Genomic DNA, 27,374 nt, shown 5'->3' on the forward strand with positions numbered 1-27,374 from the left:
ATAATAATGGTTTAACCATTAAACAAAGTCAAGGACCTTTCGTTCCTCCTCAAGGGTTATAGATAATATTCTGAGCCATACCCTTAGAGCTGTTTTGCAAATCCTGAAAATCCCACCAGGTGGAAGAAGTTAACTATATGCTACCCACAAGCACATAGACCCCAGACTGGTTGGAACCAGAAGGTTGATGTTGCTGACTCCCGATTACCTCATCACCAACCAATCAGGAGTGTCCACGAACTGACCATGCACCCCGCAACCCTCTCCCTCGCCCTGTCTTTAAAAACCTTTCTCTGCAAGCCATCAGAGAATTTGGGTCTTTTGAGCATTAGCTGTGCATGCTCCTTGTTTGGCGCCTGAGGTAGATGCTGCGCTTTCCTTCACCACAACCTAGTGTCAATAGATTGGCTTTACTGCATAAGGGCAAATGGACCCAAGTTTGGTTTGGTAACATACTGACGATATTATTTCTTCTGGTCCTGATAACTTTCAGACAGGGTGGTTTAGTGGTTAGGAATATGGGTAGAGGCCTGATTAAATCCCAGCTCTGTTGTTTCCTAGCTGTGTGATTCCATATAAATTATTTAACCTTTCTGTGCCTTAGCATTTTATTAACACAGGAATAATAATAATATCCACTTCACGGGTTATTGAAGAATAAATGAGTTAATATTCAGAGTGCTTAGTTCAATGCCTAGCACATGGTAAGAGCTCAAAAGTTATTTTCCTTAATGGCCAGTTCTATGTATTGGCACACCTCACTCATCATGCTAAAAAGTACCATAATACTCAGGAACCAGAATAATTGAGTGACAAACTCTTGTTCTGACCGGTGAGCACTCACTGCCCTTTGCTCAGTACAAGTGGTGGTGGCCATTCTAAATGGGAAGAAGTTTTCAGAGAAGAAATCACTGGCTGTATAGGCATCTTAAATGTTTGTAATAAGTGTGGCTGGGAGAAAACCTACAATTAATTTTCATAAGTTTTCAGCCTCAGACTCCAAAAGTATATATACCTGCTGTATACTAACTTCCACATTTACCAATCAGCTTGACTGACTTGGCTTCTGGTCTCACTCTTACCTTTTGGTCTCTTATCTCACAAGTCAGATGCATTTAATTAATATTAGTCATCTAAATATTATGGATACCCTATTTAAAAATAGATTAAACTGCTAAATCCACATGATTGAGTAGCATGTAGCTTTAAAAACCAAAGAGGAATATTTCTGTAAAATGCTATGGAGTGGCCATATTAAGTGAAAAACAAGGTGGAGAAGGTGTATAGTACTATTTATTTAAGAAAGAGTATAAATGTGTGTAATAATCTTGTTTGCTTATATTTAAAAAAAAAAACTTTAAAAAACGGTTACCTATGGTGGAAGTGGGAGATGGGGGCAGAGGAACCAGTTGGAGGGGATCAGGATGGAAACTAGACTTCTCTGAATATATGCTGAATTTTGTATTTTTTACATCAGAATGAAAGAAAACCCCTAAAAATCCAAAGCAAAATGAAACAAATGAGCTGTAATTATGTAGCAAGTTGGTGGCTTCAACACACAGGAATGTATCAGTTATCTTTAAAGCACAAAATTTTCACACCCCTAGTGGGATATCCCCAAGGGCAAAAGGAGCTAGAAAGAAATCAAACTCCTCGGTACTTACATTGTTAATAACTATGAAAATCAGAAATGTATTGAGGATTTTCAGTGTAAGAGAAAAGAGACATGAAACTGAATAAGGTAAGTAAAAATTCTGTAATTTTAAATTTGAATGGGAAATAACAGTATGAAGACCATTAAATAATGTCTAAATACCATTTCCCATTAAAACGAACTAGGGCTCCTTAGAGATAAGGCCGATTCAGTTCTTGGGCAGGGCAGTCAAATGGTTGATGAGGGACAATTTTTCTTTAATTCATCTAATAAAAGGAATTACAAAATTTGAAAAGCAACATTTTGCACCTTGTAAACAAAAAACAATCATTGGTAACTAGAATCTGAGCTAGTAAATACAGTTTATTTCATTTTATTATTCACTCATATTCCTATATATGTATTCAAATTTTTCCATAATAAAAAATTATTTGAACACATTATTTTACAAATGTCACTTTCTTTCTAAGAAAGCTTAGAACCATTTCAGTACTCCATACTTAAACTGATTTTTTTTTTTTTCTTGTGTTAGTTCTTTCTTGTTCCTAGAGAGGTAGGAGAAATGCCAATTAATTCATGGCTCTTTTTCTGGTCTGGACAGCCTCACAGAACTAAGCCTTCAAGTGGGTTGGTTATTGGCCCCTGGCAGTGGCATGCAAGATAAATAATGAAACTAAATTCAGATCTCACAGAACCTCAGTTATTGGGCTTTATTGAGTTTCTGTTATTTGACATTTAGATCCCCAGATACTTACTTTTGAAGTGCAAATACAAACCGATAAGCCCTGTGTCCGTTAAGCATTATGGCGCTCTGCTATGTGGAATATAGATCAAATATGGATATAGATACAGATAGGGGGAGAGAGGCAGAGAGGTGAATATATATTATGTTAAATATATGTATGTCTTTAAATATTTGTACATACACACAAGGTATGTGTATGTTCCCTGTAGCCTATCATGATCCTTAAAGACCTGAATGGTTTTATGAAGTTGCTGATCCTGTCTTCTATTTTGAAGACTATTAAAAAATGGGATTAATTTCCCACTCTTAGACATATATCTGGACAAAACTAAAATTCAAAAAATACTGCACTCCTATGTTCATAGTAGCACTATTCACAATAGCCAAGACATGGAAACAAACTAAATGTCCATTGGCAGATGAATGGATAAATAAGATGTGGTACATATATATACAATGGAATATTACTCAGCCATAAAAAAGAATAATGCCATTTGCAGCAACATGGATGGACCTATAGATTACCCTACTAAGTGAAGTAAGTCAGACAGGGAAAGACAAATACCATAAAGATACCACTTATATGTGGAATCTAAAATATGACACAAATGAACATATCTACAAAACAGAAACAGACTCAGGCATAGAGAACAGACTTGTGGTTGCCAAGGCGTGGGGGAGGGATGGGGTGGGAGTTCTGGGTTAGCAGATGCAAACTATTATATATAGAATGGATAAACAACAAGGTCCTACTGAACCGCACAGGAACTATATTCAATAGCCTGTGCTAAACCATAATAGAAAAGAATATAAAAAAGAATGTATATACGTATAACTGAATCACTTTGCTGTCTAGTAGAAATTAACACAACACTAAATCAACTATGCTTAAATAAAAAAGTTGCAACAACAAAAAATAGATTAATTTTTTTAAATGGCTGATTTGGGTAATATGTGAGAGAAGATTTTGACAATTGACATAAGACAACGGTGGACGGAGGCTGATTCCGAAATTTAGAAATTTCCATATTTGAATATTCTCACGAAGAGAAGGGATAGCTGCATGGCCTGGAAATTGCACTCAAGTGCTGGTTGACAGTTTAAACCAGATTACGTAGAGATACTAAGCCCCAGATAGTGGAAGAGGGCTACCATCTTTTGCATAAGTAAGAGTCTCCCAGACCCAGGCAAAGTGGAAATGGGTCCCAGACAGAGGGACCCACCTTGGGTGAAGTAACGAAGTTATAAAGGGTCAAAGGGCGAGAGGTTTTATACCAACGGGTGAGGTCGGCGCGCCTAAGGTTGAGGCGTGGAGTAAGGGGAGCAGTGATTGTCGGCTGGAACCTCAAGCTCAGCTGGGAACCACGCTCAATCGGGCCATCTCTCAGTTCTGTCCCCGTCTCTGGAGGCCTCTCCACCGGGGGTGCGGGGGCTGGGGGGGGGGGATGGAGGCGGCAACGGGGGGTGGGGGAAGGGAGGGAGCGGAGGCGGGGCGGGGCGGGGCGGGGAGCTGGGGTCGGACACGCCGGCGTCACCCTGCGGCGCGTCACGTGCGGCGTCGGCAGCCATGGCGGGAAGCGAGCCGCGCAGCGGAGGCGTCACCCGTCAGCCTCACCACAGCGACTGGGGCCGCCTGGAGGCTGCCTTCCTCAGCGGCTGGAGGAACTTCTGGCAGGCGGTGGGCAAGGAGAGGGCGGCTCCGAGGTCCTCCCCGGAGGAGGCGGACGAGGAGGCCAGCTCGCTAACGCGGCTGCCGGTGAGCGTCGGCCGCCACCCGCGGAGGACCGCGGGCAGGGCCGGGAGGGGCGCTCGCCGGGGCGGCCTCTGGGGGCCGCGGCGGCGGCGGGGGGCGGGGGGGAGCCTCCCTGGGCTCGGCCTGTGTCTGGCCTCGTCCCTGCAGCCATTCCGGGCAGTGTCATCACCTGGGGGCAGCAGTTGAGCAGAAACGCCTTGGCGTTGACCCGTGGTGCCCCGCAGCTGGGCCGAAGGTCGCCCCGAAACTCACCTGCAGGTTGTGCCCTGGCAAGCAGCCAGGTCACCCTCCGGTCTTCTACCCCCAAAACAGGTCTAGGGACTGGGGCACCCTGAACATCAGGTTAAGGAAACGCGGAGACCATGCCAGACGTTCTGGAAATCATGGAAAGCGTCCAGTGTCTTGTGTTCTCAGCATCTATCATCCCAGCTTCCATGTACCGAAACACCTGGCGGTCCCGCAAAACACACACTCTCCTAGGATTTTGCGACTGTTATCTTACCTGTATTTCAAGTGACAAAACTGACAATTGAAAGTAAATGACTAGGGATTTCCCTGGCGGTCCAGTGGTTAAGACTTCCCTTTCCACTGCAGGGGGTGCAGGTGGATCCCTGGTGGGGAGCTAAGATCCCACATGCCTCTGGCCAAAAAACCAAAACATAAACAGAAGCAGTATGGTAACAAATTCAATAAAGACTTTAAATATGGTACACATCAAAAAAAAATCTTAAAATGCGAGAAAGTAAATGACTAAGTTACAAGGGCCTCAAGTTACAGCAGGCCACGAGAATTACACACATTTTTCATTGTTAAACTTTTCAGGTAGATAGGAAAACGGAGAGAGGAGAATTTCTTAGAAATTATTAAAATGCTGTATCTCAGCTGGACTGTTGACTCTCTGAGGTCCATCAGAAATTAAAAAACTGCAGGCTTAGGTTGCCTCCATAGTTCTCCTTGCAGAGGTTCTCTGAAATAACAGATTTTACAGAAGAGCTCAGGTGACAGATTTACTCTTGATTTGATGTAATGATAAAATCAGAAGTTTGTCCGCTTGATAAAGATTTTATTTTGAAGAATAAATTATTTCATTAAGCAGTTCATTCAAATAAATGGTGGGGCAGAATATCCATAAGGAAAAATTAAATGAAGTGCTTATTTTACTTGAAAAATACCAGAACAATGGGAGGTATTTCAGGAATGTTTCGATGTGTCAAAAATGAAATGTTCATTATGATTCTGTCCTGAGACAGGAAATAACTTCAGCATGATAGATTTCATCATTAAAAATAATGACTGTTGAATTCCCTGGTGGTCCAGTGGTTAAGACTGTGCTTCCACTGCAAGGGGCACAGGTTCCATCCGTGGTCAGGGAACTTCCACATGCCGCTGCAAAAAAAAAAAAAAGACTGTTAAGTTGATTTTTTGTTATTTAGTATAAAAACTGTTGATTTTGTAATTTATCATGATAGATTTAATTATTCAAATGATACACTGTTCAGTTGACCTTTGGTTTCCTAGTATAATATAATTATTTATTTGTAATTATTTATTTTTTTAATATAAATTTATTTATTTTTGGCTGCATTGGGTCTTCATTGCTGTGCGTGGGCTTTCTCTAATTGCGGTGAGCGGGGGCTACTCTTCATTGAGGTGCGCGCGCTTCTCATTGCGGTGGCTTCTCCTGTTGCGGAGCACGGGCTTTAGGAGTGAAGGCTTCAGTAGTTGTGGCTTGCAGGCTCTAGAGTGCAGGCTCAGTAGTTGTAGCGCACGGGCTTAGTTGCTCCGCGGCATGTGGCATCTTCCAGGACCAGGGCTCGAACCCGTGTTCCCAGCATTGGCAGGCGGATTCTTAACCACTGCGCCGACAGGGAAGTCCCTGTAATTTATTATTTTTAAAAGTCCCTGTAATGTATTATTTAAAAAACCTTTTTACCAAGATAAATTATTCATTCCTTTAACCTACTTGCTGCTTCCCTCTGTTTCAGATTGATGTACAGCTATATATTTTGTCATTTCTTTCACCTCATGATCTATGTCATTTGGGAAGTACAAGTCATTATTGGAATGAAACCGTACGAGATGCAATTCTTTGGAGATATTTTCTGTTGCGGGATCTTCCTTCTTGGTCTTCTGTTGACTGGAAGTCTCTTCCAGATCTAGAAATCTTAAAAAAGCCTATATCTGAGGTCACTGATGGTGCATTTTTTGACTACATGGCAGTGTAAGTATCTAGTTTTATGAATTAAAAAGAAGATATTAAATTTGACTATATTACAAGTCAGTAGTCTAAGTTAGTCTTGGCCCTCCTACTAATTTGTTGCATGAATTTTGAGTCTGAGTGTTGTTTTGTAAAAATTGGGGGTTAGGTAAAATAACTTCCTTCATAGAACCCTTTTAGCGTTCACATTTTGTTATTTCCCTGTAGTACCTAAGTAGAGTATTTGAATAATTATAGATAGTTTATATGGCAAGAAGTAAAACACTTCTTAAAATTTTCATTATCTTTAGAACACTTGTCATTTTGTTAAAATAAATACTTTTCCATGTCCAGAGAAGGAAAGGCCAGAGTTCAGACAGGAGTTCTTTTGCATGGAAGAAAACCATTCTTAAGTTTATGGGAAATAAGATTTTGTTATCACCCAAATGCATTGACATTTTCGAATATCATGTATTAGAATTAATTTTGTTGAGCAACTATAGTGTATTGGATTCTATGATGGATGTTTTATGTATGTTTACTTATTTAATTCTCACGCAATAAGAAGGTATTTTCCTTGTGTTATGGATGTGGAATGAAGATTCTGCATGGTTATGGATTTGTCTAAGGTCGCATAATTTGTAAGGGACTGTAATGTCGTTAGTTCTGGATATAACCTGTTTTATTAAGAGCCCCAAATTTAAGGCATTGTAAGTAAAATTTAAAGAATATTTGTGCGTTAGGTAAGAATTGTTTTCCTGTGGTAGATTTAATAGCTACATGTGGGACTTTTTTTCATATTTTAAGTTATTCAGAATCTTTCCTTATTCCAATACAGATGCCATTACATCAAGTCTTGTGAGACTACTTGATTAAAATATACATGTATGTAATTTTAACAAGTGCTACTGTACTCTCACTTGCTAGTGTTACCTCTTCATTGTCCCACAGCCAACCATAACATCAAGTGTTTCTGTGTGCTGTGGAACCACATTTTCCTAGGGATAGTAATAATCGTAATAACGACCATTTGTGATCATATAAATTATTTCTGATCCTTACGACCCTGGATTGATTGTTATTGTTCAAATAATGCAGATGAAAAAACTGAAGGTTAGACTATAAGTGGCTTATATGACTAATTAAAGTGGTGAGGCTTGGCCAGATCTACATAGCTGCAAAGTTCATTTTTTTTTCCTTCTTGAATTACAAGGTTCCCAAGTAAAGATGATTGTCTTGTAACGTTAGTTGTTGTCTTAACCAGCTCGATTTAAAGGGCTTTAGGTTTTATTTTGATTTGAGTAACTTTGTTTTAATTTTTGATAACATGTTGAATTGCTAGTTTAGAAATTTATAGCTATTGAAAAAGTTGAGTCGTTTCTTTCACATGATTCTTAGTTTGCCAGGTTACCTATAAGGAACATTTGAGCTGCCCTGTGATTAATACTTATTGAACTGTTACTGTTAATAGAAGTACCCTAAGAAATTTGGTTATATTGGTAGCTTCAGTAATTTTTTTTTCTTTTTTATCTCTAGGGACATTTATACTAACTATGTAGTTTATGTTTAGTACAGGGTTTCTCAGTCTTGGCACTATTGACATTTTGGACCAGATGTTATGGGAACTGTCTTTTGTGTGCATTGTACGATGTTTAACAGCATCCCTGGACTCTAGACCTTAGGAAATGTTCCCTGGGGGTGCAAAATCTCCCCAGGTTGAGAATCACTGCTTTATGTAGTGAATTTTAAGCATTGAAACACGTGTTAGACCAAGTGTTTCATGAGAGAATCTAAATGAAAAATTAGAAAGTAAGTAACTGATTCCCAAGGAAGACCTCCTCAGCTACTAGACCACTACTACTCCCATAGCATCTTGTGCTTTTTTCTGTCATGGAACTCGGCATACGTGTTATAATGGTGCCTGTCCTCCACTGCCCTTCATGAGGATTGGGACTGTATAATCATTATATCCCTTTTGTCTAGCAAGTTCTCAATACATTATATATTGTTTAATGAATAACTGGCTAAGTGTTTGTGTTAATTTTCTAATTGTGACAATTTTATACAGCTATAAAATGTGCTGTCCATATACAAGAAGAGCCTCAAAATCTAGCCGTCCTATGTATGGAGCTGTCACCTCATTTTTACACTCATTGATCATTCAGAATGAACCACGATTTGCCATGTTTGGACCAGGTTTGGAAGAACTAAATACATCTTTGGTGTTGAGCTTGATGTCTTCCGAGGAGCTTTGCCCAACAGCTGGTTTGCCTCAGAGGCAGATTGATGGTAATTTTCATGTTAATCTACAGTACATAATAATTCAAACACTTTGAGCTTGACTCTAATGTTAAATAGAAAGAAATTAGTTTTTAAATTAATTAACTCTTTGTTGTAATGAAATATACTAATTTGGTGCATGGGAGCCCTCAGGTCTCTATGGACTGAAAGAATTAATTTACTTTTTATAAGAGGTAAGCTTTCTCTTACTTTCTCAGTCCAGAATATGAGATTATGTGAAAGCAAATTGTATGTTGTCAAAATGTTATATTTGTTTGCTATAAAGCAGAAACTAACACACCACTGTAAAGCAATTATACTCCAATAAAGATGTTATAAAAAAGTTATATTTGTACATTTACCATATTTTAAAAGAATGTTAACAGCAAAATCCATTCAGCACCTACTATATGCAGAGTACTTTGATATATATTGGAATTTCAAAAAAGAGCTAAATTATCACCTTACCTTTATTTCTATGATAAACAATAGCAACAACAGCCATGTAGTTAGTTTCGTAAGCAGGATGTATAATAAACATGCATAACAGTGTAGACTAGCTTGTGCTTTACTTAATTCGTTTATTGAGAGTACCTATTAGATACTAAAGATGCAGAGATTTAAAACAAACAACATCAGAAATCTCCTGTTTGCCCTGAAAGGTACTTGGTCTAAAGGAGGGCAGAGACATGTATACAGGTGATTAGAATGTGGTGTAATTAGCTCCTGTGTAGAAAGGTAAGGGTCAGAGAAGGCTCTGCATTGAACCTGATGCCTTACATGAGTCAATAGGATAAGTAGGGGTAGGCCATCAAAAAAAAGGGTAAAATATTCTAAGCAGTGAGAACTACATTTCTAAAATCCCAGAGTTCTGAGTGTGCATGACACACTTGAAGTAGCTTTGTGTGTCCAGAGTGGGGCCAGGTGAGAAGACGCTTGTATGTCAAGCATTTGTTGAAGGATTTTAAGCAGAGAAGTAAGATGATCAAGATGGCATTTTGGATAGATCACTCTGGCTCCTGAGTGGAGAACTGATTAGAAGTTAAGAAACCACTACAATATTGTGATAAAAATATGAAGGATATAGAATTGACTCAATGTGTGTTAGCAGTAATACGGATAATTCCTGGTTTTTGGTCTGATTTTCATATTGGATGATGGTGCCATTCACTAGGTTAAGGAAGCACAGGAGGAAGAGAAAGTTTTGATACAAGTAGAGATGCCTGCTATAAGCTAGCCACTTGAATGGAAGCTCCATTAGGGCAGAAATCTTGTCAGCTTTATTCTTAGCTGTGGTGCCAGGCACATAGTAGGCATTCAATATACATTTGATGAGTGAATGAACGAATGACTTTATGGATTACTTTATGCATCCATATCTCAAGAGAAAGATCTGGGCTAGAAATGAAGATTTGGGAATCATATGAAGTCCACATGGACTTGGAAGTTTCTGACGATAGAGAGGAATATTGTAAGCTAGGTGCTGAAATCATCAGTGAATGTTTGGAGGAAGGGGTTATCAAAAGGAGATTCATAAATGACAAGGTTAAGGACAGGAGATGGTATTACAGCTAAATGGTGTGTGTGTCTCAGAGAGATGGAGTTTTTTCAAGAGGGTTGGTGAGTAATGGTTAAGACATGGCATTGAGGAGTAAAGAGACCATTCACCTCATCTCTTTACCCTGAGATGTGAGAGAATAGGTAACTTTGTTACTTGAGACCCCACTGTTAAGAGAAGTGGCACCTAGGGACAGGCTAGTTTCAGGTAGGGCCATGAGGTGGAAGGAACCCTTCAAGAAGAGGTTGGGGATATGGGGAAATTTGCTGATAGTGAAATGGCAATTTCATTCTCCAGACAGCAGCTGGAGTGATTGTTTGAAATTGCCCATCTAATTGTGCCTCAGACCCTGCAAGGTCAGGGAAGAGTGGAGGGATGAGTCATTGGCAAGGTGGGGCAAAACAACATGAGAATCATACTGGGCTGAGGTTAGATGTGTTGAGAGGGTAATTTCTGGAAGTTAAACTGATGTAAACAAAGATTAGAGACATGGTAGAATTTGTTTCTGTGATCTCTCTGGGGAGGCCCCTGGTGGCGGGAGGACTAGGGCCACTTTGCCTGGGATGCTTGCAGTCCCAGCCACCAAGATCTCTATATATGTGTTGCCCAGAATGGTGACATAAGATGGCACGGCGTAGCTGCTTTAAATACCTAGAGTGGTTATGCAGGGATTAAGGATATGAAAGATGGAGTTGTCCTAATGAGGTGAGTAGAGGCCAGATTATATTAAAATTTTGTTTATCTGAAGAGCAGGGGCTTTGAAGGGAAGAGATGTAATTAAAAGCATTTTAAAGCAATCTCTCCAGCTGCTGTCATAAGAATGGATAGTAGGGGGCAGAAGTGGATTTAGGAGACTAGTTAGAAATGATTACAGAAGTACAGGTGAGAGATAATAATTTAAACTAAAAGGTGGGGGTGAGGATGGAGAGAAGTAGACAGATCTAAGAGGACATTTATATAGTAAAAAGAGGTAAAGCCAAGGAAGAGGAAAAGGATCTTTCCAGGAGGCAAGAGGAGAATCAGCCCGGTAGTGTTAACACAGCCAAAGGAGGGAAGGAGTTAAGAAAGAAGGACAAATGACAATGTTGAATAATTTAGGTATAAAATAGTAAGAAGCGGGCTTCCCTGGTGGCGCAGTGGTTGGGGGTCCGCCTGCCGATGCAGGGGACGCGGGTTCGTGCCCCGGTCCGGGAGGATCCCGCATGCCGCGTAGTGGCTGGGCCCGTGAGCCATGGCTGCTAAGCCTGTGTGTCCGGAGCCTGTGCTCCGCAACGGGAGAGGCCACGGCGGTGAGAGGGACGCGTACCGCAAAAAAAAAAAAAAAAGTAAGAAGCTAGTGTTTAGCACCTGTTACTTACCAGTCACTCCGTAGGTGTTTTACATATGTGATCTCATTTAATGCTTACAATAACCCTAAAAAGTGTGTATTATTTCTATATTTTGATGTCAAAGCAGGCTCACAGAAACATGGGCATATGTGGCAAATTCAGGATTCTAGCCCAAGTCCAATTCAAAATTTCAGTGTCTGCCATATTTCCTCAGTTTTCTAAGGTGCCATGAATTTAAAAACAGCTTTTCAGAGTGGGGAAAAAAAGCCATTTGGTTAAATGTGTACGTGGAGTATAAGACTAATGAGAAACATAAAAGAAGTGAAACTAAGCCTTAGTATTGAGGATAAATAGTAGTAGCTGTTGCGATGCAGCTGCTACTGAGAGGATGATGATAAAGTTAATGATGATAGTGATGATGGTATGAAAAGGAATGTTAGGGCTTCCCTGGTGGCGCAGCGGTTGAGAGTCCGCCTGCCGACGCAGGGGACACGGGTTCGTGCTCCGGTCCGGGAGGATCCCACATGCCGCGGAGCGGCTGGGCCCGTGAGCCATGGCCGCTGAGCCTGCGCATCTGGAGCCTGCGCATCCGGAGCCTGTGCTCCGCAACGGGAGAGGCCGCAGCAGTGGGAGACCTGCGTACCAAAAAAAAAAAAAAAAAAAAAAAAAGGAATGTTAAAGTCTAGCAGTTTTTTCTTCTATATCCATAGTTTATTACTATGTGAATGAAAATTGCTTACGGCATCTTTTCTTCAACACAAACATTTCATTTTATTTCAAAGCTATATGTATCACTTGTCATAGTTTTTCATTTACTCTTTTTACTTATACCAGGTAATTTTTTTCATTCTCATCTTTTGCTGTCTTTATTAATGACTTGATTTGATAACTAATTTTCTCCTTTAGGTATTGGATCAGGAGTCAGTTTTCAGTTGAGCAACCAGCATAAATTCAACATCCTAATATTATATTCAACTACAAGGTAAGGCTACCTACTTGGCAACCTATCTGAGACATCAGTAATGGAATATTTTAGGGGGGTGAAGTCTGTTTAGTGTCTGTTTATGTTCTGTATTTACATTTTTCTTATAGAAAGGAAAGAGATAGAGCAAGAGAAGAACATACAAGTGCAGTTAACAAGATGTTCAGTATACAGAATGAAGGGGATGATCAACAGGGAAGCCGGTACAGTGTAATTCCACAAATTCAGAAGGTGTGTGAAGTTGTTGATGGGTTCATCTATGTTGCAAATGCTGAAGCTCATAAAAGTAAGTATTATCTTATTTTCTTTTTAAAAGTGCCTTCTTTGCAAAGCAAATAAGAAAGTATGTTTTTAGGCTTTACTGTGGCTTGTTAAGAATATCATGGCTAATTTTATCAATGTGATTCTGTTATTACTGTTAATATTGGATTCCCAAAACTTGATGTGCATTAGGATCACTGAGGGATCTTGTTAAAAACGCAGCTGCCTGATTCCTACCCTGGTGGATTATGACTCATAGATTTGGGTTGTGTTTTGGGCATCTGTTTTTTTAACAAGCTTTACAGAATTCTGATGCACACCGAAGTTTGATACTATAACTACATAGTGTTTTTTTGTTGTTTTATGCTTCTACACTTTTTGTTATTGGTGTTTTGTCTGCTTTTGGCCCTATTCAAATAATTTATGCAGGTAAATGAAAAATTTTACCTTTATTTTAATTATCCAGATAGTAGAGAGATGTGTGGGGTGGAGTGTTTACTTTAAGTAGATTAGTTAAGAACACTATCCATATATTCTGAATAATTGCCATTCACAGTGTGATAAATAGCATGAAAATAGAATATTATTGGGCCACAAGCCAGTATTGTAATTTCTTTCCCAAATCCTCTGTGAATAAGATAGGGTATAAATATACAATATATTATTCTCACTCGGAACAAGATAGCAGCATCCCACTGCTGAAAGAATTTACAGTTTATGGTGCACTGAAATTAACTATAGCAACAAAAGGCAAATGCAGCTCAATTACTGACTAGCTGGACTCATCCCACTGCATTAATGGCCTAACAGAAGAATCGTGTCCATTTCTAGAAGTAAATCCTTTACCTCAGTCTCTTCTGTTCTTCCACATAAAACATCTGGTGTTAAATTAAAAATTATAAGATACAAAAAAATATCAAAATGAAATGACCCATTGTCAAGTGATAAAGCATTCGATGGAATTAGACACAGAGATGGCCTGGATGTTAGCCCTCTCAGAAAGAGACATTAAAAGAACTATGATTAATATGTTAAAGAATCTAGTGGAAAAGATGGACAATATATGTGAACAAATAGGGATTTTCAGCAGAGAGAAGGAAGCTATGAAAAAGTAAAATGGGAATGCTAAATACGAAAAATATGATAACAGGTGAACAGTTCCTTCAGTGGACATATTAACAAAGGAAACCTTTTGTGAATGTGAAGATAGATCAATTGAAATTACCCAAATTAAAACACAAAGAGAAAAAAGAGTAGGGGTGGAGGACAAAACATTCAAGAGCTGGGGGAACCTATTAAGTGATCTAACTCAGGGGTTGGCATTTTCTTAAAGGTCCATATGGTAAATATTTTAGACATGTGAGCCATACAGTCTGTCACAGTTACTCACCTCTGCTATTATAGTGCAAAAGTAGCCATAGACAGTTTGCAAATGAATGGACATGGCTGTTTCACAAAGAAATTTATTTATAAAAACAGATCTTCAGAGTGTGGTATGCTGACCCCTGATTCAATTTATATGTGATTGGAGTCCCAAAACATGAAAGGAGTAAGAACAGGGAAAAAGAAATTTCTGAACAGATAATGACCAAAACTATTTCAAAATTACTGAAAGAGAATAAACCACAGATCCAAGATTCACAAAGAACTCCAAACCTGATAAATAAAAAATACAGATACATCATAGCCAAACTGATGAAAACCAAAGGTAAAGAGAATATCTTGAAGGCAACCAGAGCAAAACAAAACATACATATAGAGGGCCAAAGATAAGGACAGAGACTTTCTGACAGAATTTTGCTGTAAGCCAGAAGGTAATGAAGGGAAATCTTTATAGTATTCAAGGGGGAGGAAATCTAATACCCAGCAAACACATCTTTCAGAAATGAAGGCAAAATCAACACTTTTTTCAGACAAACAAAATCTGAGAACGTTCAGTCAGCAGATTTGTATAACAAGAAATATTAAAGGAAACTCTTCAGGCAGAAGAATATGATACCAGGTAGAAAACTGCATCTACAAAAAGAAATGAAGAACCTTGGGATCTAAACAATATAGCTATACATAAAATATTTTTTTCTAATTTTAATTTATTTATCATTATGTAAAGGATAAACAGTAACAATGTATTATGGGCTTATGATATTTTTTAAATAAAATATATTGTAACAATATTACACAGCATGGAAAGGCAGAAATGGAAATATAGTATTATGAGGTTCTATATGTGAAGTTATATAATACTTTTTAAAAGTAGACTGTTAGGGACTTTCCTGGTGGCACAGTGGTTAAGAATCCACCTGTCAATGCAGGGGACATGGGTTCGAGCCATGGGCTGGGAAGATCCCACATGCCATGGAGCAACTGAGCCCGTGTGCCACAACTACTGAGGCTGCGCTCTAGAGCCCACGAGCCACAACTACTGAGCCCATGTGCCACAACTACTGAAGTCCACGTGCCTAGAGCCCATGCTCTGCAACAAGAGAAGCCACCACAATGAGAAGCCTGCACACCGCAACGAAGAGGAGCCCCCGCTCGCCACAACTAGGGAAAGCCTGCACGCAGCAACGAAGACCCAAATGCAGTCAAATAAATAAATAAAATAAAAACTAAACAAAGAAGTAGACTGTTGTAAGTTTAAAATATACATTGTAAATCCTTGAGCAACCACTAAAAAGAAGTGTAACAGAGGTATAGTTAAATAAGCCAGTAGTGAAGATAAAATGGAATCATTAAAAAAGTCAGTTCAAAAGAAGGCAGGAAAAGGAACAAAGAATAGATGGAACAAGTCAAAATTCAATAGGTATATGATAGATTTAAATGTACTGTGTTGATAATTACATTAAATGTTTATTTGTTTTCTATTAATATGTAACAAATTACTGCCAACCTAGTGGCTTAAAACAACATCTGTTTATTAGCTCAGAGTTCTCTATGTCTGAAGTCTTGAGCACAGCATGGCTGGGTTCTCAGCCTAGGTCTCAGAGGCTGAAATTAGGGTGTCAGATGGGTTACATCCCTTTCTGGAGGCTCTAGGGAAAAATCTGCTTTCTAGCTCACTCAGTTATTGGCTGAATTCAGCTCCTTACTGTTGTATGGCTGAGATCCCTGTTTCCTTGCTGGCTGTCAGCTTGGGGCAGCTCTCAGCTTCACAGGCCATCGTCATTCCTTGTCATGTGACTCCCTCTGTCTTCAAATCCAGCAATGGAGAGTCTCTCTCACTAGGTAGAATCTCATCTGTTTTAAGGGATCACCTGATTAGGTTAGGCTCACTGAGTTTAATCTCCCTTTCTTGAAGTCAGCTGTGTCTTATAGTATAGCCTAATCATGTCAGTGATAATCCCACTGTATTAACAGATTCCTCCCACACTCAGAGGAGAAGGGATTATACTGGGGTATGAGTCATTGGGGTCATTTTAGAATTCTGCCTACCACAAAATGTCAGTGATTTACACTCCAATGAAAGGCAGAGATTTTCAGTTTGGATAAAAAAGCTAGACTCAATTATATGTTTAAATTTTGGAAACTATGGCCTTTGAAAGAAAGGATAGTGACAGCTACAGAATTTGTGAGAGGAAAATATCTATATCAAAGTATTTTTGCTTTTAAACCATAGAAACATCTGAGTGGTACTGTTTTTGTGCTCTCTGATTTCACCTAAATTCTTGTCCTTGCAAGGCTGATTAATGTAGTTTTACGAAAGATCAGTAAATGAACACAGCAATAGAGGCAGTTTGTTATGTTTGGATCCTGGTAATTTTTTGCTTCCCTTGTTTTGTTAGTTTTTAATTTTATTATTTTTTAAGTCATTACAAGTAATGCAAATTAAGGGTTTTGACTACATTCCTTAGGACATGAATGGCAAGATGAATTTTCTCGTATTATGGCAATGACAGATCCAGCTTTTGGATCTGCAAGAAGACCAATGCTGGTTTTATCTTGTATTTCTCAAGCTAATGTAAAAAGAATGCCCTGTTTTTATTTGGCCCATGAGCTGCGTCTGAATCATCTAAGCCACCCATGGATGGTAAGGTACAATTTTCTCTGGTGAGAAAAATCTCATTTTATTTTTCACTCTTTCTAATTGATTTTTATTTTTAAAATTCTTTTCTACTCATTCTCTTTAATAAAATAACATTCTAAAAGTCAGTTTTAGTAGCTTAATTTGTGGGAGATATTTGGTATCAAAGCTGACCTCTGAGATAAGTAATAAACCTCATATTGGTAGTAATTATAAGACAGAAGAGAAGATGATATTTTATAATCTAAGCTCTCTAGAAGACCAAACTTGAGTGACTCACCCAAAGTCTATTGGGATCTTTTTAGTCCTGTTCTTTTTTGAGTGTCCAGGAAAATGTCCCACTTAATTATAAGATTTTTCACTCAGTTTCTTATTGACAGTAATCTCTTTTATTTGCTCATAGGTCCAGGATACAGAGGCTGAAACTTTAACTGGTTTTTTGAATGGCATTCAGTGGATTCTTGAAGAAGTAGAATCTAAGCATGCAAGATGATCCTCCTTTTAGACCTTGGGAACTGAAAGAAAGCATTTGGAACTTGTTACTAAGGTCGTGATGTGGATATTTGCTCAAGTCAGCTCATTCTGCCCTGCCTTTTTGCAGGTAGGGTTTATATTGGACAGCTGTAGCTACTCTATTTTTTAATATAATTTTTACTTTTTACCTTAATTACAAGAAAAAAGTTTCAGTGCTAGCATTTGGCCCCAAAATGAACCTTTTAATATTTTAAAATAACTTATATATACATATATATATATATATTTTTAATATTAAATTCTGGAAAAACAAGTTTATGCCTCTCTCATTCTTTGTGGTTTCTCTTCTTTTCGTTTCAAAGATTGCTATAGTGGGGAATAGCAAATTTACTAAGCTTTCAATAGGTTATTTTCAAAGGTCCTTAACTGGTTATCAAAAAATAAGTTTCTATCTATTTTTAATAAATGTACTATTTAAAACTGAATATTCACTGGAATTTCATTTACTATTATGGCCATACAACTTCTGTTTCTTTTCTGAAACAGTAGGAATTAACTTTGTATCATATTCAATACTAATTCAGTGAAAATAACTGGAAATTCTTGCTCTTTTCCAATAACTTTGAAAGCTCATGAGGTGCTAAAGCCAAATTTTATTCCTTACTCATAGAGGAAATATTCCAGAGACGCTCATGATCATATGACCTCCTATTCACTAATTGCTTGAACTTTGCAGAGGAAACATTACAGTCCTCCTATCTCATTGGAATTGAAGAATTTTTAAATTATAATTTAAAAAGCATAATATTCTTAGTGGTGCTGCACCCAAGATACAGCCTCCATCATCCTGTGAGCAGGTGCCGTTTCAAAGAAAGTAGCTGTCACATCTTGGGTGCACTTATCCAGAACTTAGCTTCAGCACTTGTATAGTTGGGGGCAGAGTGAGAAATGCCGACATTCTGCTCCTCCTAGGAAGGTTGCCCTCTGACTCGGAGAGAGAGTGCTGTTTCCTCGGCTGCCCCAGTCTAGAATGGAGTTTCTTCTTTCTGAGCTGGAGGAGGGAAGGAGGGGAGTGGGTCTTGGTTCAAATCCCACAGACTCTTACTGAGTTTTAGTATATATATATATTTGAATAAACGTTCCTTCATTTGCTGTATGCTCTTAGGACCATTTACAGAGATTTTAATGATTTTTTTGGTAGTCCATTTTTGTCTTTATTTTATTTTATTTTTTAATGATTTTAAAAAAATTAATTTTCTCCAGTTTCTCTAGGGAGCCATTACATGGAACTCTTCATTCTGTTATGCCAAAAGTAGATCTACTCTCCCCTTTTTTTAATTATATGTAGTTATGTTACCTCATTCATTCCTGATGTTGGTAGTTTATGTCTTTTTTCTTCATGATCAGTCTGGCTAGAGTTTTATTGATTTTATTATTCTCAAGAACCAGCTTTAGGATTTATTGATTTATTCTATATTCTGTTTCATTGATTTATGCTCTAATCTCTATTTCTCTGCTTTTTAAATGTAAAAAAAATTTTTTAATTTCATCTTCCCTTTTTTAGATTATTAAGGTACAGACTTAGGTCACTGATTCTATTTCTTTTTTTTTTTTTTAACATCTTTATTGGAGTATAATTGCTTTACAATGGTGCGTTAGTTTCTGCTTTATAACAAAATGAATCAATCATACATAAACATATGTTCCCATATGTCTTCCCTCTTGCGTCTCCCTCCCTCCCACCCTCCCTATCCCACCCCTCCAGGCTGTCACAAAGCACCGAGCCAATATCCCTGTGCCATACAGCTGCTTCCCCCTAGTTATTTACCTTACTACGTTTGTTAGTGTGTATATGTCCATGACTCTCTCTCGCCCTGTCACAGCTCACCCTTCCCCCTCCCCATAACCTCAAGTCCGTTCTCTAGGAGGTCTGCGTCTTTATTCCTGCCTTACCCCTAGGTTCTTCATGACATTTTTTTTTCTTAAATTCCATATATATGTGTTAGCATAAGGTATTTGTCTTTTTCTTTCTGACTTACTTCACTCTGTATGACAGACTCTAGGTCTATCCACCTCATTACAAATAGCTCAATTTCGTTTCTTTTTATGGCTGAGTAATATTCCATTGTATATATGTGCCACATCTTCTTTATCCATTCATCCGTTGATGGGCACTTAGGTTGTTTCCATCTCCGGGCTATTGTAAATACAGGTGCAATGAACATTTTGGTACATGACTCTTTTTTTTTTTTTTTTAACATCTTTATTGGAGTATAATTGCTTTACAATGGTATGTTAGTTTCAGCTTCACAACAAAATGAATCAGTTACATATATACATATATTCCCATATCTCTTCCCGCTTGCGTCTCCCTCCCTCCCACCCTCCCTATCCCACCCCTCCAGGCGGTCACAAAGCACCGAGCTGATCTCCCTGTGCTATGCGGCTGCTTCCCACTAGCTATCTACCTTACGTTTGGTAGTGTATATATGTCCATGCCTCTTTATCGCTTTGTCACCGTTTACCCTTCCCCCTCCCCATAGCCTCAAGTCCATTCTCTAGTAAGTCTGTGTCTTTATTCCTGTTTCACCCCCTAGGTTTTTCATGACATTTTTTTTTCTTAAATTCCATATATATGTGTTAGCATACGGTATTTGTCTCTCTCTTTCTGACTTACTTCACTCTGTATGACAGACTCTAGGTCTATCCACCTCATTACAAATAACTCAATTTCGTCTCTTTTTATGGCTGAGTAATATTCCATTGTATATATGTGCCACATCTTCTTTATCCATTCATCCGATGATGGACACTTAGGTTGTTTCCATCTCTGGGCTATTGTAAATAGAGCTGCAATGAACATTTTGGTACATGACTCTTTTTGAATTATGGTTTTCTCAGGGTATATGCCCAGTAGTGGGATTGCTGGATCATATGGTAGTTCTATTTGTAGCTTTTTAAGGAACCTCCGTACTGTTCTCCACAGTGGCTGTATCAATTTACATTCCCACCAACAGTGTAAGAGGGTTCCCTTTTCTCCACACCCTCTCCAGCATTTATTGTTTCTAAATTTTTGATGATGGCCATTCTGACTGGTGTGAGATGATATCTCATTGTAGTTTTGATTTGCATTTCTCTAATGATTAGTGATGTTGAGCATTCTTTCATGTGTTTGTTGGCACTCTGTATATCTTCTTTGGAGAAATGTCTATTTAGGTCTTCTGCCCATTTTTGGATTGGGTTGTTTGTTTTTTTGTTATTAAGCTGCATGAGCTGCTTATAAATTTTGGAGATCAATCCTTTGTCAGTTGCTTCATTTGCAAATATTTTCTCCCATTCTGAGGGTTGTCTTTTGGTCTTCTTTATGGTTTCCTTTGCTGCGCAAAAGCTTTTAAGTTTCATTAGGTCCCATTTGTTTACTTTTGTTTTTATTTCCATTTCTCTAGGAGGTGGGTCAAAAAGGACCTTGCTGTGATTTATGTCATAGAGTGTTCTGCCTATGTTTTCCTCTAAGAGTTTGATAGTTTCTGGCCTTACATTTAGGTCTTTAATCCATTTTGAGCTTATTTTTGTGTATGGTGTTAGGGAGTGATCTAATCTCATACTTTTACATGTAGCTGTCCAGTTTTCCCAGCACCACTTATTGAATAGGCTGTCCTTTCTCCACTGTACATTTCTGCCTCCTTTGTCAAAGGTAAGGTGTCCATATGTGCGTGGGTTTATCTCTGGGCTTTCTATCCTGTTCCATTGATCTATATTTCTGTTTTTGTGCCAGTACCATACTGTCTTGATTACTGTAGCTTTGTAGTATAGTCTGAAGTCAGGGAGCCTGATTCCTCCAGCTCTGTTTTTCGTTCTCAAGATTGCTTTGGCTATTCGGGGTCTTTTGTGTTTCCATACAAATTGTGAAATTTTTTTGTTCTAGTTCTGTGAAAAATGCCCGTGGTAGTTTGATAGGGATTGCATTGAATCTGTAGATTGCTTTGGGTGGTATAGTCATTTTCACAATGTTGATTCTTCCAATCCAAGAACATGGTATATCTCTCCATCTATTTGTATCATCTTTAATTTCTTTCATCAGTGTCTTATAATTTTCTGCATACAGGTCTTTTGTCTCCTTAGGTAGGTTTATTCCTAGATATTTTATTCTTTTTGTTGCAGTGGTAACTGGGAGTGTTTTCTTGATTTCATTTTCAGATTTTTCGTCATTAGTGTATAGGAATGCCAGAGATTTCTGTGCATTAATTTTGTATCCTGCTAATTTGCCAAATTCCTTGATTAGCTCTAGTAGTTTTCTGGTAGCATCTTTAGGATTCTCTATGTATAGTATCATGTCATCTGCAAACAGTGTCAGCTTTCCTTCTTTTCCGATTTGGATTCCTTTTCTTCTCTGATTGCTGTGGCTAAAACTTCCAAAACTATGTTGAATAAGAGTGGTGAGAGTGGGCAACCTTGTCTTGTTCCTGATCTTAGTGGAAATGCTTTCAGTTTTTCACCATTGAGGACGATGTTGGCTGTGGCTTTCTCATATATGGCCCTTATTATGTTGAGGAAAGTTCCCGTTGTGCCTACTTTCTGCAGGGTTTTTATCATAAATGGGTGTTGAATTTTGTCGAAAGCTTTCTCTGCATCTATTGAGATGATCATATGGTTTTTCTCCTTCAATTTGTTAATATGGTTTATCACATTGATTGATTTGCGTATATTGAAGAATCCTTGCATTCCTGGAATAAACCGCACTTGATCATGGTGTATGATCCTTTTAATGTGCTGTTGGATTCTGTTTGCTCTCCTTCTCAAACTCTTCCAAAATATGGCAGAGGGAGGAACACTCCCAAACTCATTCTATGATGCCACCATCACCTTGATACCAAAACCAGACAAGGATGCCACAAAGAAAGAAAACTACAGGCCAATGTCACTGATGAACATAGATGCAAAAATCCTCAACAAAATATTATTTATTTTTTGGCCACACCATGCAGCTTGTGATTTTTTTCTAATCTGTCTAGTTTCTTATATCCTTTCATTTTTAAAAAATTTAATCATACTTTTTAGTTCTAAAATTTTCACTGTTTTAGAGCTTCCCTTTTTCTGCTAAAACTGTATCTCTTCATTCATTCTATCTTTTCCACTACATTCTTTAACATATTTAAATACTTTTTAATAATCATTTTAAACTAATTTCAACTTAGGTCATTTGTGAGCATACCATACCTCTATTAAGTATATTTTCTCTTGATTTGGGGCCCTATTTTTCCTATTTCTTTATATGTATCCTATTTTTAAAAAATATTTATTATAATTATTTTTTTATTTATTTTGGCTGCACCGGGTCTTAGTTGCGGCACGCGAGATCTTTAGTTGCGGCATGCAAACTTCTTAGTTGTGGTGTGCGAACTTTTAGCTGCGACATGCATGTGGGATCTAGTTCCCCAACCAGGGATTGAACCTGGATCTCCTGCATTGGGAGCACAGAGTGTTACCCACTGGACCACCAGGGAAATCTCTATATGTCTCCTGTTTTGAAAAATTATACACAGGGAGTTTTTCCTTAAGAGAATAGTAGATTGTGAAGTAGATAATACTTTTTATTTTGTCTTTTGTTTTTCAGGCAAGTTCAGCCATCCTTTCTTTTTTCATCATTCAGCTAGGTTGACTTGGAGCTGGACCATATCTTTATTTAACTTACTTCTTTTACAAATCAGATCATATCTCTTGTTTCCTTTTGTGCCAATCCCCAATATGTTATGCTACCACCAAGGAGCTGATCTTATTATATTATCACCTGGAAAGGGGTTGGGTTGCCTATATAGTCAGTTTCAGTTCATCTCTAGATGTAATTCCAGCAGGGTCCTGAAACCTAAGCACTGAACAAAAATGTAAGACATTTTTCTGCCCTCTTTGTCTCTTGCCAAAATTCCTGTGGGGGAGAATTGGTGGGCTCAACAACTTGTTTTCACATTTGGAGTTCTTTCATTTACAATATGTTGTGCCAGTCATTTTGTAATTAAAAGCGTCAGTATTATTTTTCTCATCCAGCATAATCTCTCTTCCTATGACAGAGCTGGTATTCCATCCACAGATACCCAGAATAGGCAATTGGTCCCATAAAAGCAGTGTAGCTCTTTGATCACTAAAATAGCCTCATTCTCTTTGGAATTTAGTTTATTTAGATTTCTTTGTATCTTCTACTCTTTTCTGGCTTCAAGTATAATTTTCATTTTATCCTGTGTTTTCTTGCTGCAATAACAATCTTTCGTGACCTACATTCTGTCTGAAAACAAAACTTTTAGTGGTTTTTACACTGTGTTTTAAACACCTTATCATCTATGGTCTCATATATTACAATGTTCATTTGTTAAAACATTTTTAAGATTATGTCTACACCCATTATCTGAATTATTATATGTTGTGAAAAGTTCTCACAGTCTCATTTTCCTCATGATTTTCATCATTATTTCATTTTTACTATATAGTATGATGACTTTTTACTGTTTTTTTTTCTTTTTTGATGGGGTTGTGTTTACGTTCATATTCTTTGATCCTTGGAATAAGTACTAAGCAAATTTGCACAACATACGAGATCTGATTCTTGCTACCAGTCTCATCAAATTAAATTTCCTGTATTTAAAAATCTCTAGCTGCTTATTCTTTCTACACATCTGTATAAGAAGTTGTTAGAAGTAGCATGACTAAGTTATTATGTGCAAAGACCCTAAAACCAGATTGGTTTGGGTTCAAATCTTAACTTTATTATTTTATGATCTTGGGCAAGATTCTTATCTTCTATGTACCTGAGTTTCCCTAATTTAAAATGAAGATAAATAATAGTAGTACCTACCTCATAGGGTTCTTAAGAGTTTTAAATAAATTAAATATTCCTTTGCCAAATTTCTATTTTAACTAAAATTTCTATTTTAAACCTAATAGTTTGTATCTCTTAAGCCCCTCTTAAGCTGCTACCCCTATTATGCTCCTCCCCCCTTTCCTCTCCCCATTGGTAACCCTAGTTTGTTCTCTATATCTGTGAGTCTGCTTCTTTTTAAAATAATATACTATTAAATTAGAAATCGAGACTAATAATTTACTAAATGAAATAGAAAGTAGTAACTGGTAATAAATCATTTGCTACATTGTATGGACTAGTATTATTTCAACCTGATTTTTTGAGGTTATTTTTATGAACATTATTAGAACCATTTGAATTTTTTCTCCTTTGAGCTTTCTGTTCATGCCTTTTGCCCACTTTTATATCAAATTGTTCTTTTTTCCCCTCAAAATTTAAAGGGCTGGGTGTATCAGGGAGACAAATCTATGTCTATGATGTATGTTGGAAGTATTTTTTCCCCTGTTTATCATTTGTCTTCTGACTTTACTTATTGTATTTTGGATGTGCAAAGCTTTAAAAAATGTAGTCTAATTTATTAACATTTTCTTTTGTTATATATATATTTTGGTAATAGTTAGAAATTCTTTACCAACACCCAGGTTATAAGGGAATTTACCCATATTTCTACTTGTATATACTTGTGTGGTTTCATATATTACACATAAATCTTGGATCCATTTGGAGTGTATTCAGGTATATTGTGAAGTGTGAATTCAATTTTGGCTTTCTCCAAATGAATATTTGATTGTTTCATCATACAGTTGACCCTTGAACAACATGGGGGATGCGGTGCTGACCATCCATGCAGTCAAAAATCCGTGTATTACTTATAGTCAGCTCTCTGTATACACTATTCCTCCAGTATCCACGATTCCACTTCCATGTAGTAGTAGTAAATACTTTTGAAAAAAAAATCTGCATATAAGTGGATCCATACAGTTCCAACCTGTGTTGTTCAAGGGTCAACTGTAATTTATTAAAAGTGACCATATTCCCCCCAGTGTTTTGAGATACCATCTTATTAGACACTAAATTTGTTCATGTAATCTAATTTAGCCTTGCTTTTCTGTTTCTGTGTTCCTGTTCTAATGCCACACTTGTTACACTTAAAGAGGGGTTTTAACATTTTTGAATATCTGATAGAGCTTGTCCTTCATCATTCCTCTTTTGAAAGGTTTTCTAATATATTCTTAAATATTTATTTTTCAATATGACCTATAATATCAACTTATTTAAAAATTTGTATTTTTTATTGGAAATACTATGTATACCCATGCATAAATATATTACACATATATATAATAACTTGGAGAGAAATTACGTAGTTAGGATGTTGAGTTGTCCCACCCAAGACAATGGATGTGCTTCCATTTATTCAAAACAGAAGTGTTTTCAAGTTTTCCTTATATACATATATTTTGCACATTTTTTGTTAAGTTTATTTTTAAGAATTTTATCTTTATTGTTCCTATTATAAATGGAGTTTTCCCTTAATGTTCTATATTATAGTTATTATTTGTATATGTGAAAGTTATTGATTTCTGTTTATTAAATTTATATCCTACTTTATAGTTTGATTTAGTTTTTTTGATTCCTTTGATTTTCTAGATATAAAGGCATCATCTGCAAATAGGGAGGTTTTACTTCTTATTTTACAGTGTTTAATCTTCTGTGTGATTTTGCTTTGCTAATACTTGTAGTATGTTAAAGAGTAGTGAGACAGTGAACCTCCTTTCTTGCCTTGTTCCTCATCCTGGTGGAAATGCCTCTAGTCAGAGGTTTCCCACTATGTAACATATTGGCTTTAGGAGTGATGGTTTAGTAATCATGTTAAGGAAGTATGAATTAAATACTATCTTACTAAGTGCTTTTTTAAAATGAGGGATGGGTGACAAATTTCATCAGAGGTCTTTTTAACACCTATGGTGATAATCATGGTATTTCTCCTTAAATTTTTAATAGGGTGAAATATGTTAGATTAATAGTGAACCATTCTGACACTTCTGGGATAAATCTCTCTTGCCTCATATTGTATTATTTTCGTGTAGTGTTAAAATCTTTTGCTAATATTTGCTTAAAACATTTTACTATGAATGTATGTGAATTCATAAGAATTTTTGAAAGTGTGATATCTTTTTTTTTTTTTTTTTTTTTTGCGTTGTATGTGGGCCTCTCACTGTTGCGGCCTCTCTGGTTGTGGAGCACAGGCTCCGGACGCGCAGGCTCAGCGGCCATGGCTCACGGGCCCAGCCGCTCCGCGGCATGTGGAATCTTCCCGGACCGGGGCACGAACCTGTGTCCCCTGCGTCGTCAGGCGGACTCTCAACCACTGCGCCACCAGGGAAGCCCAGAAAGTGTGATATCTTTATCAGGTTGAGGTATTAGTGTTACACTTGCTTCATAAAAATGATTATAAAGTTTTTCTTTTTTCCATTCTCTGAAACAGTTTAGGTAATATTGGGAACACGTGGTTTTTAAAATTTTGGTAGAATTTATTCTCTGAAAACATCTGCTTCTGATTCCTTTATTACTGGATAGTTCTTTGATGACTTTCTCTATTCTATGGAAATTGCTTAATCTATCTCTGTAGGGACCAATTTTTCCTAAGAAATTATTTATTGCATCTAGGTTTTCCAGTTTATTTGCATAGATATTATACTTATGATTTTTAAATAGATCCTGTTTCAGTGATTAATTCCTCTTGATCATTTCTTATTTTGTATTTGTGTGCTGTCTCCTTTGTCTGTATTATTACTTATTTTTCAAGAACTAGAGTTTTGATTTATTTTGTGCTTTGCTCTTCCCTTTTATACCTCATTAATTCTGCTGTTATTTTTCCCTTCTCTCTTCTACTTTCTTTCTTAGGAATTTGATTATTTTATCACTGCTTTTATTGTATTCCATAGATTCTTTAATGTGGTGTTTTTATATCATGATTCTTTAGAAATTCTGAAATTTTTATTTTCTTTTCCAAAGAACTGTTTAATAGAAAGTTTTAAAATTTTCATTGAAGAGTCTTTTTGTTTTCTGTTTTAATTAATTTCTAATTGTTGTTTTATAATCAGAGAATGTGGTATTAATTTTACTTTGTGAAACTTACAGAGGTTTTGTGATGACCTCATAGATGGTCAGATTTACTGAATGTGTCATGTACATTTGAGAAGGTATGTTCTTTTTGATAGGTGTCAGTAAGAGCTACTTTATTGATTACGTTATTTGGGTTGTATAT

At 37.3% G+C, this 27,374-nt stretch overlaps 1 protein-coding gene across 5 annotated transcripts; it reads left to right on the forward strand.

Moving 5' to 3' along the window:
* The first annotated feature begins 3,942 nt into the window (after positions 1–3,942).
* On the forward strand, positions 3,943–17,566 carry FBXO4 (F-box protein 4). Of its 5 annotated transcripts, none has more exons than XM_073802087.1 (7): positions 3,943–4,155; positions 6,138–6,373; positions 8,418–8,638; positions 12,422–12,497; positions 12,608–12,783; positions 16,610–16,805; positions 17,183–17,566. In XM_073802087.1, exons 1-7 carry the CDS (start codon positions 3,967–3,969, stop codon positions 17,208–17,210), a joined length of 1,122 nt encoding a protein of 373 aa, XP_073658188.1. In that variant the 5' UTR covers positions 3,943–3,966; the 3' UTR covers positions 17,211–17,566. The 5 variants fall into 5 exon arrangements, with proteins under 5 accessions (XP_073658188.1, XP_073658189.1, XP_019785643.2 ...); XM_073802088.1 differs by having other exon boundaries at positions 16,610–16,790; XM_019930084.3 differs by having other exon boundaries at positions 16,610–16,785.
* Positions 17,567–27,374: the final 9,808 nt, after the last annotated feature.

Source organism: Tursiops truncatus, chromosome 3 (genome assembly GCF_011762595.2).
Source record: "Tursiops truncatus isolate mTurTru1 chromosome 3, mTurTru1.mat.Y, whole genome shotgun sequence".
Classification (NCBI taxonomy): Eukaryota; Metazoa; Chordata; class Mammalia; order Artiodactyla; family Delphinidae; genus Tursiops; species Tursiops truncatus.

Coding starts and splice junctions, on each gene's coding strand:
- FBXO4 (XM_019930084.3), top strand. CDS start 3,967: ATGGCGGGAAGCGAGCCGCGCAGCGGAGGCGTCACCCGTCAGCCTCAC. Junction 6,374..8,417: donor TTTTTTGACTACATGGCAGT/GTAAGTATCTAG, acceptor AATTTTATACAG/CTATAAAATGTGCTGTCCAT. Junction 12,498..12,607: donor ATATTATATTCAACTACAAG/GTAAGGCTACCT, acceptor TTTTTCTTATAG/AAAGGAAAGAGATAGAGCAA.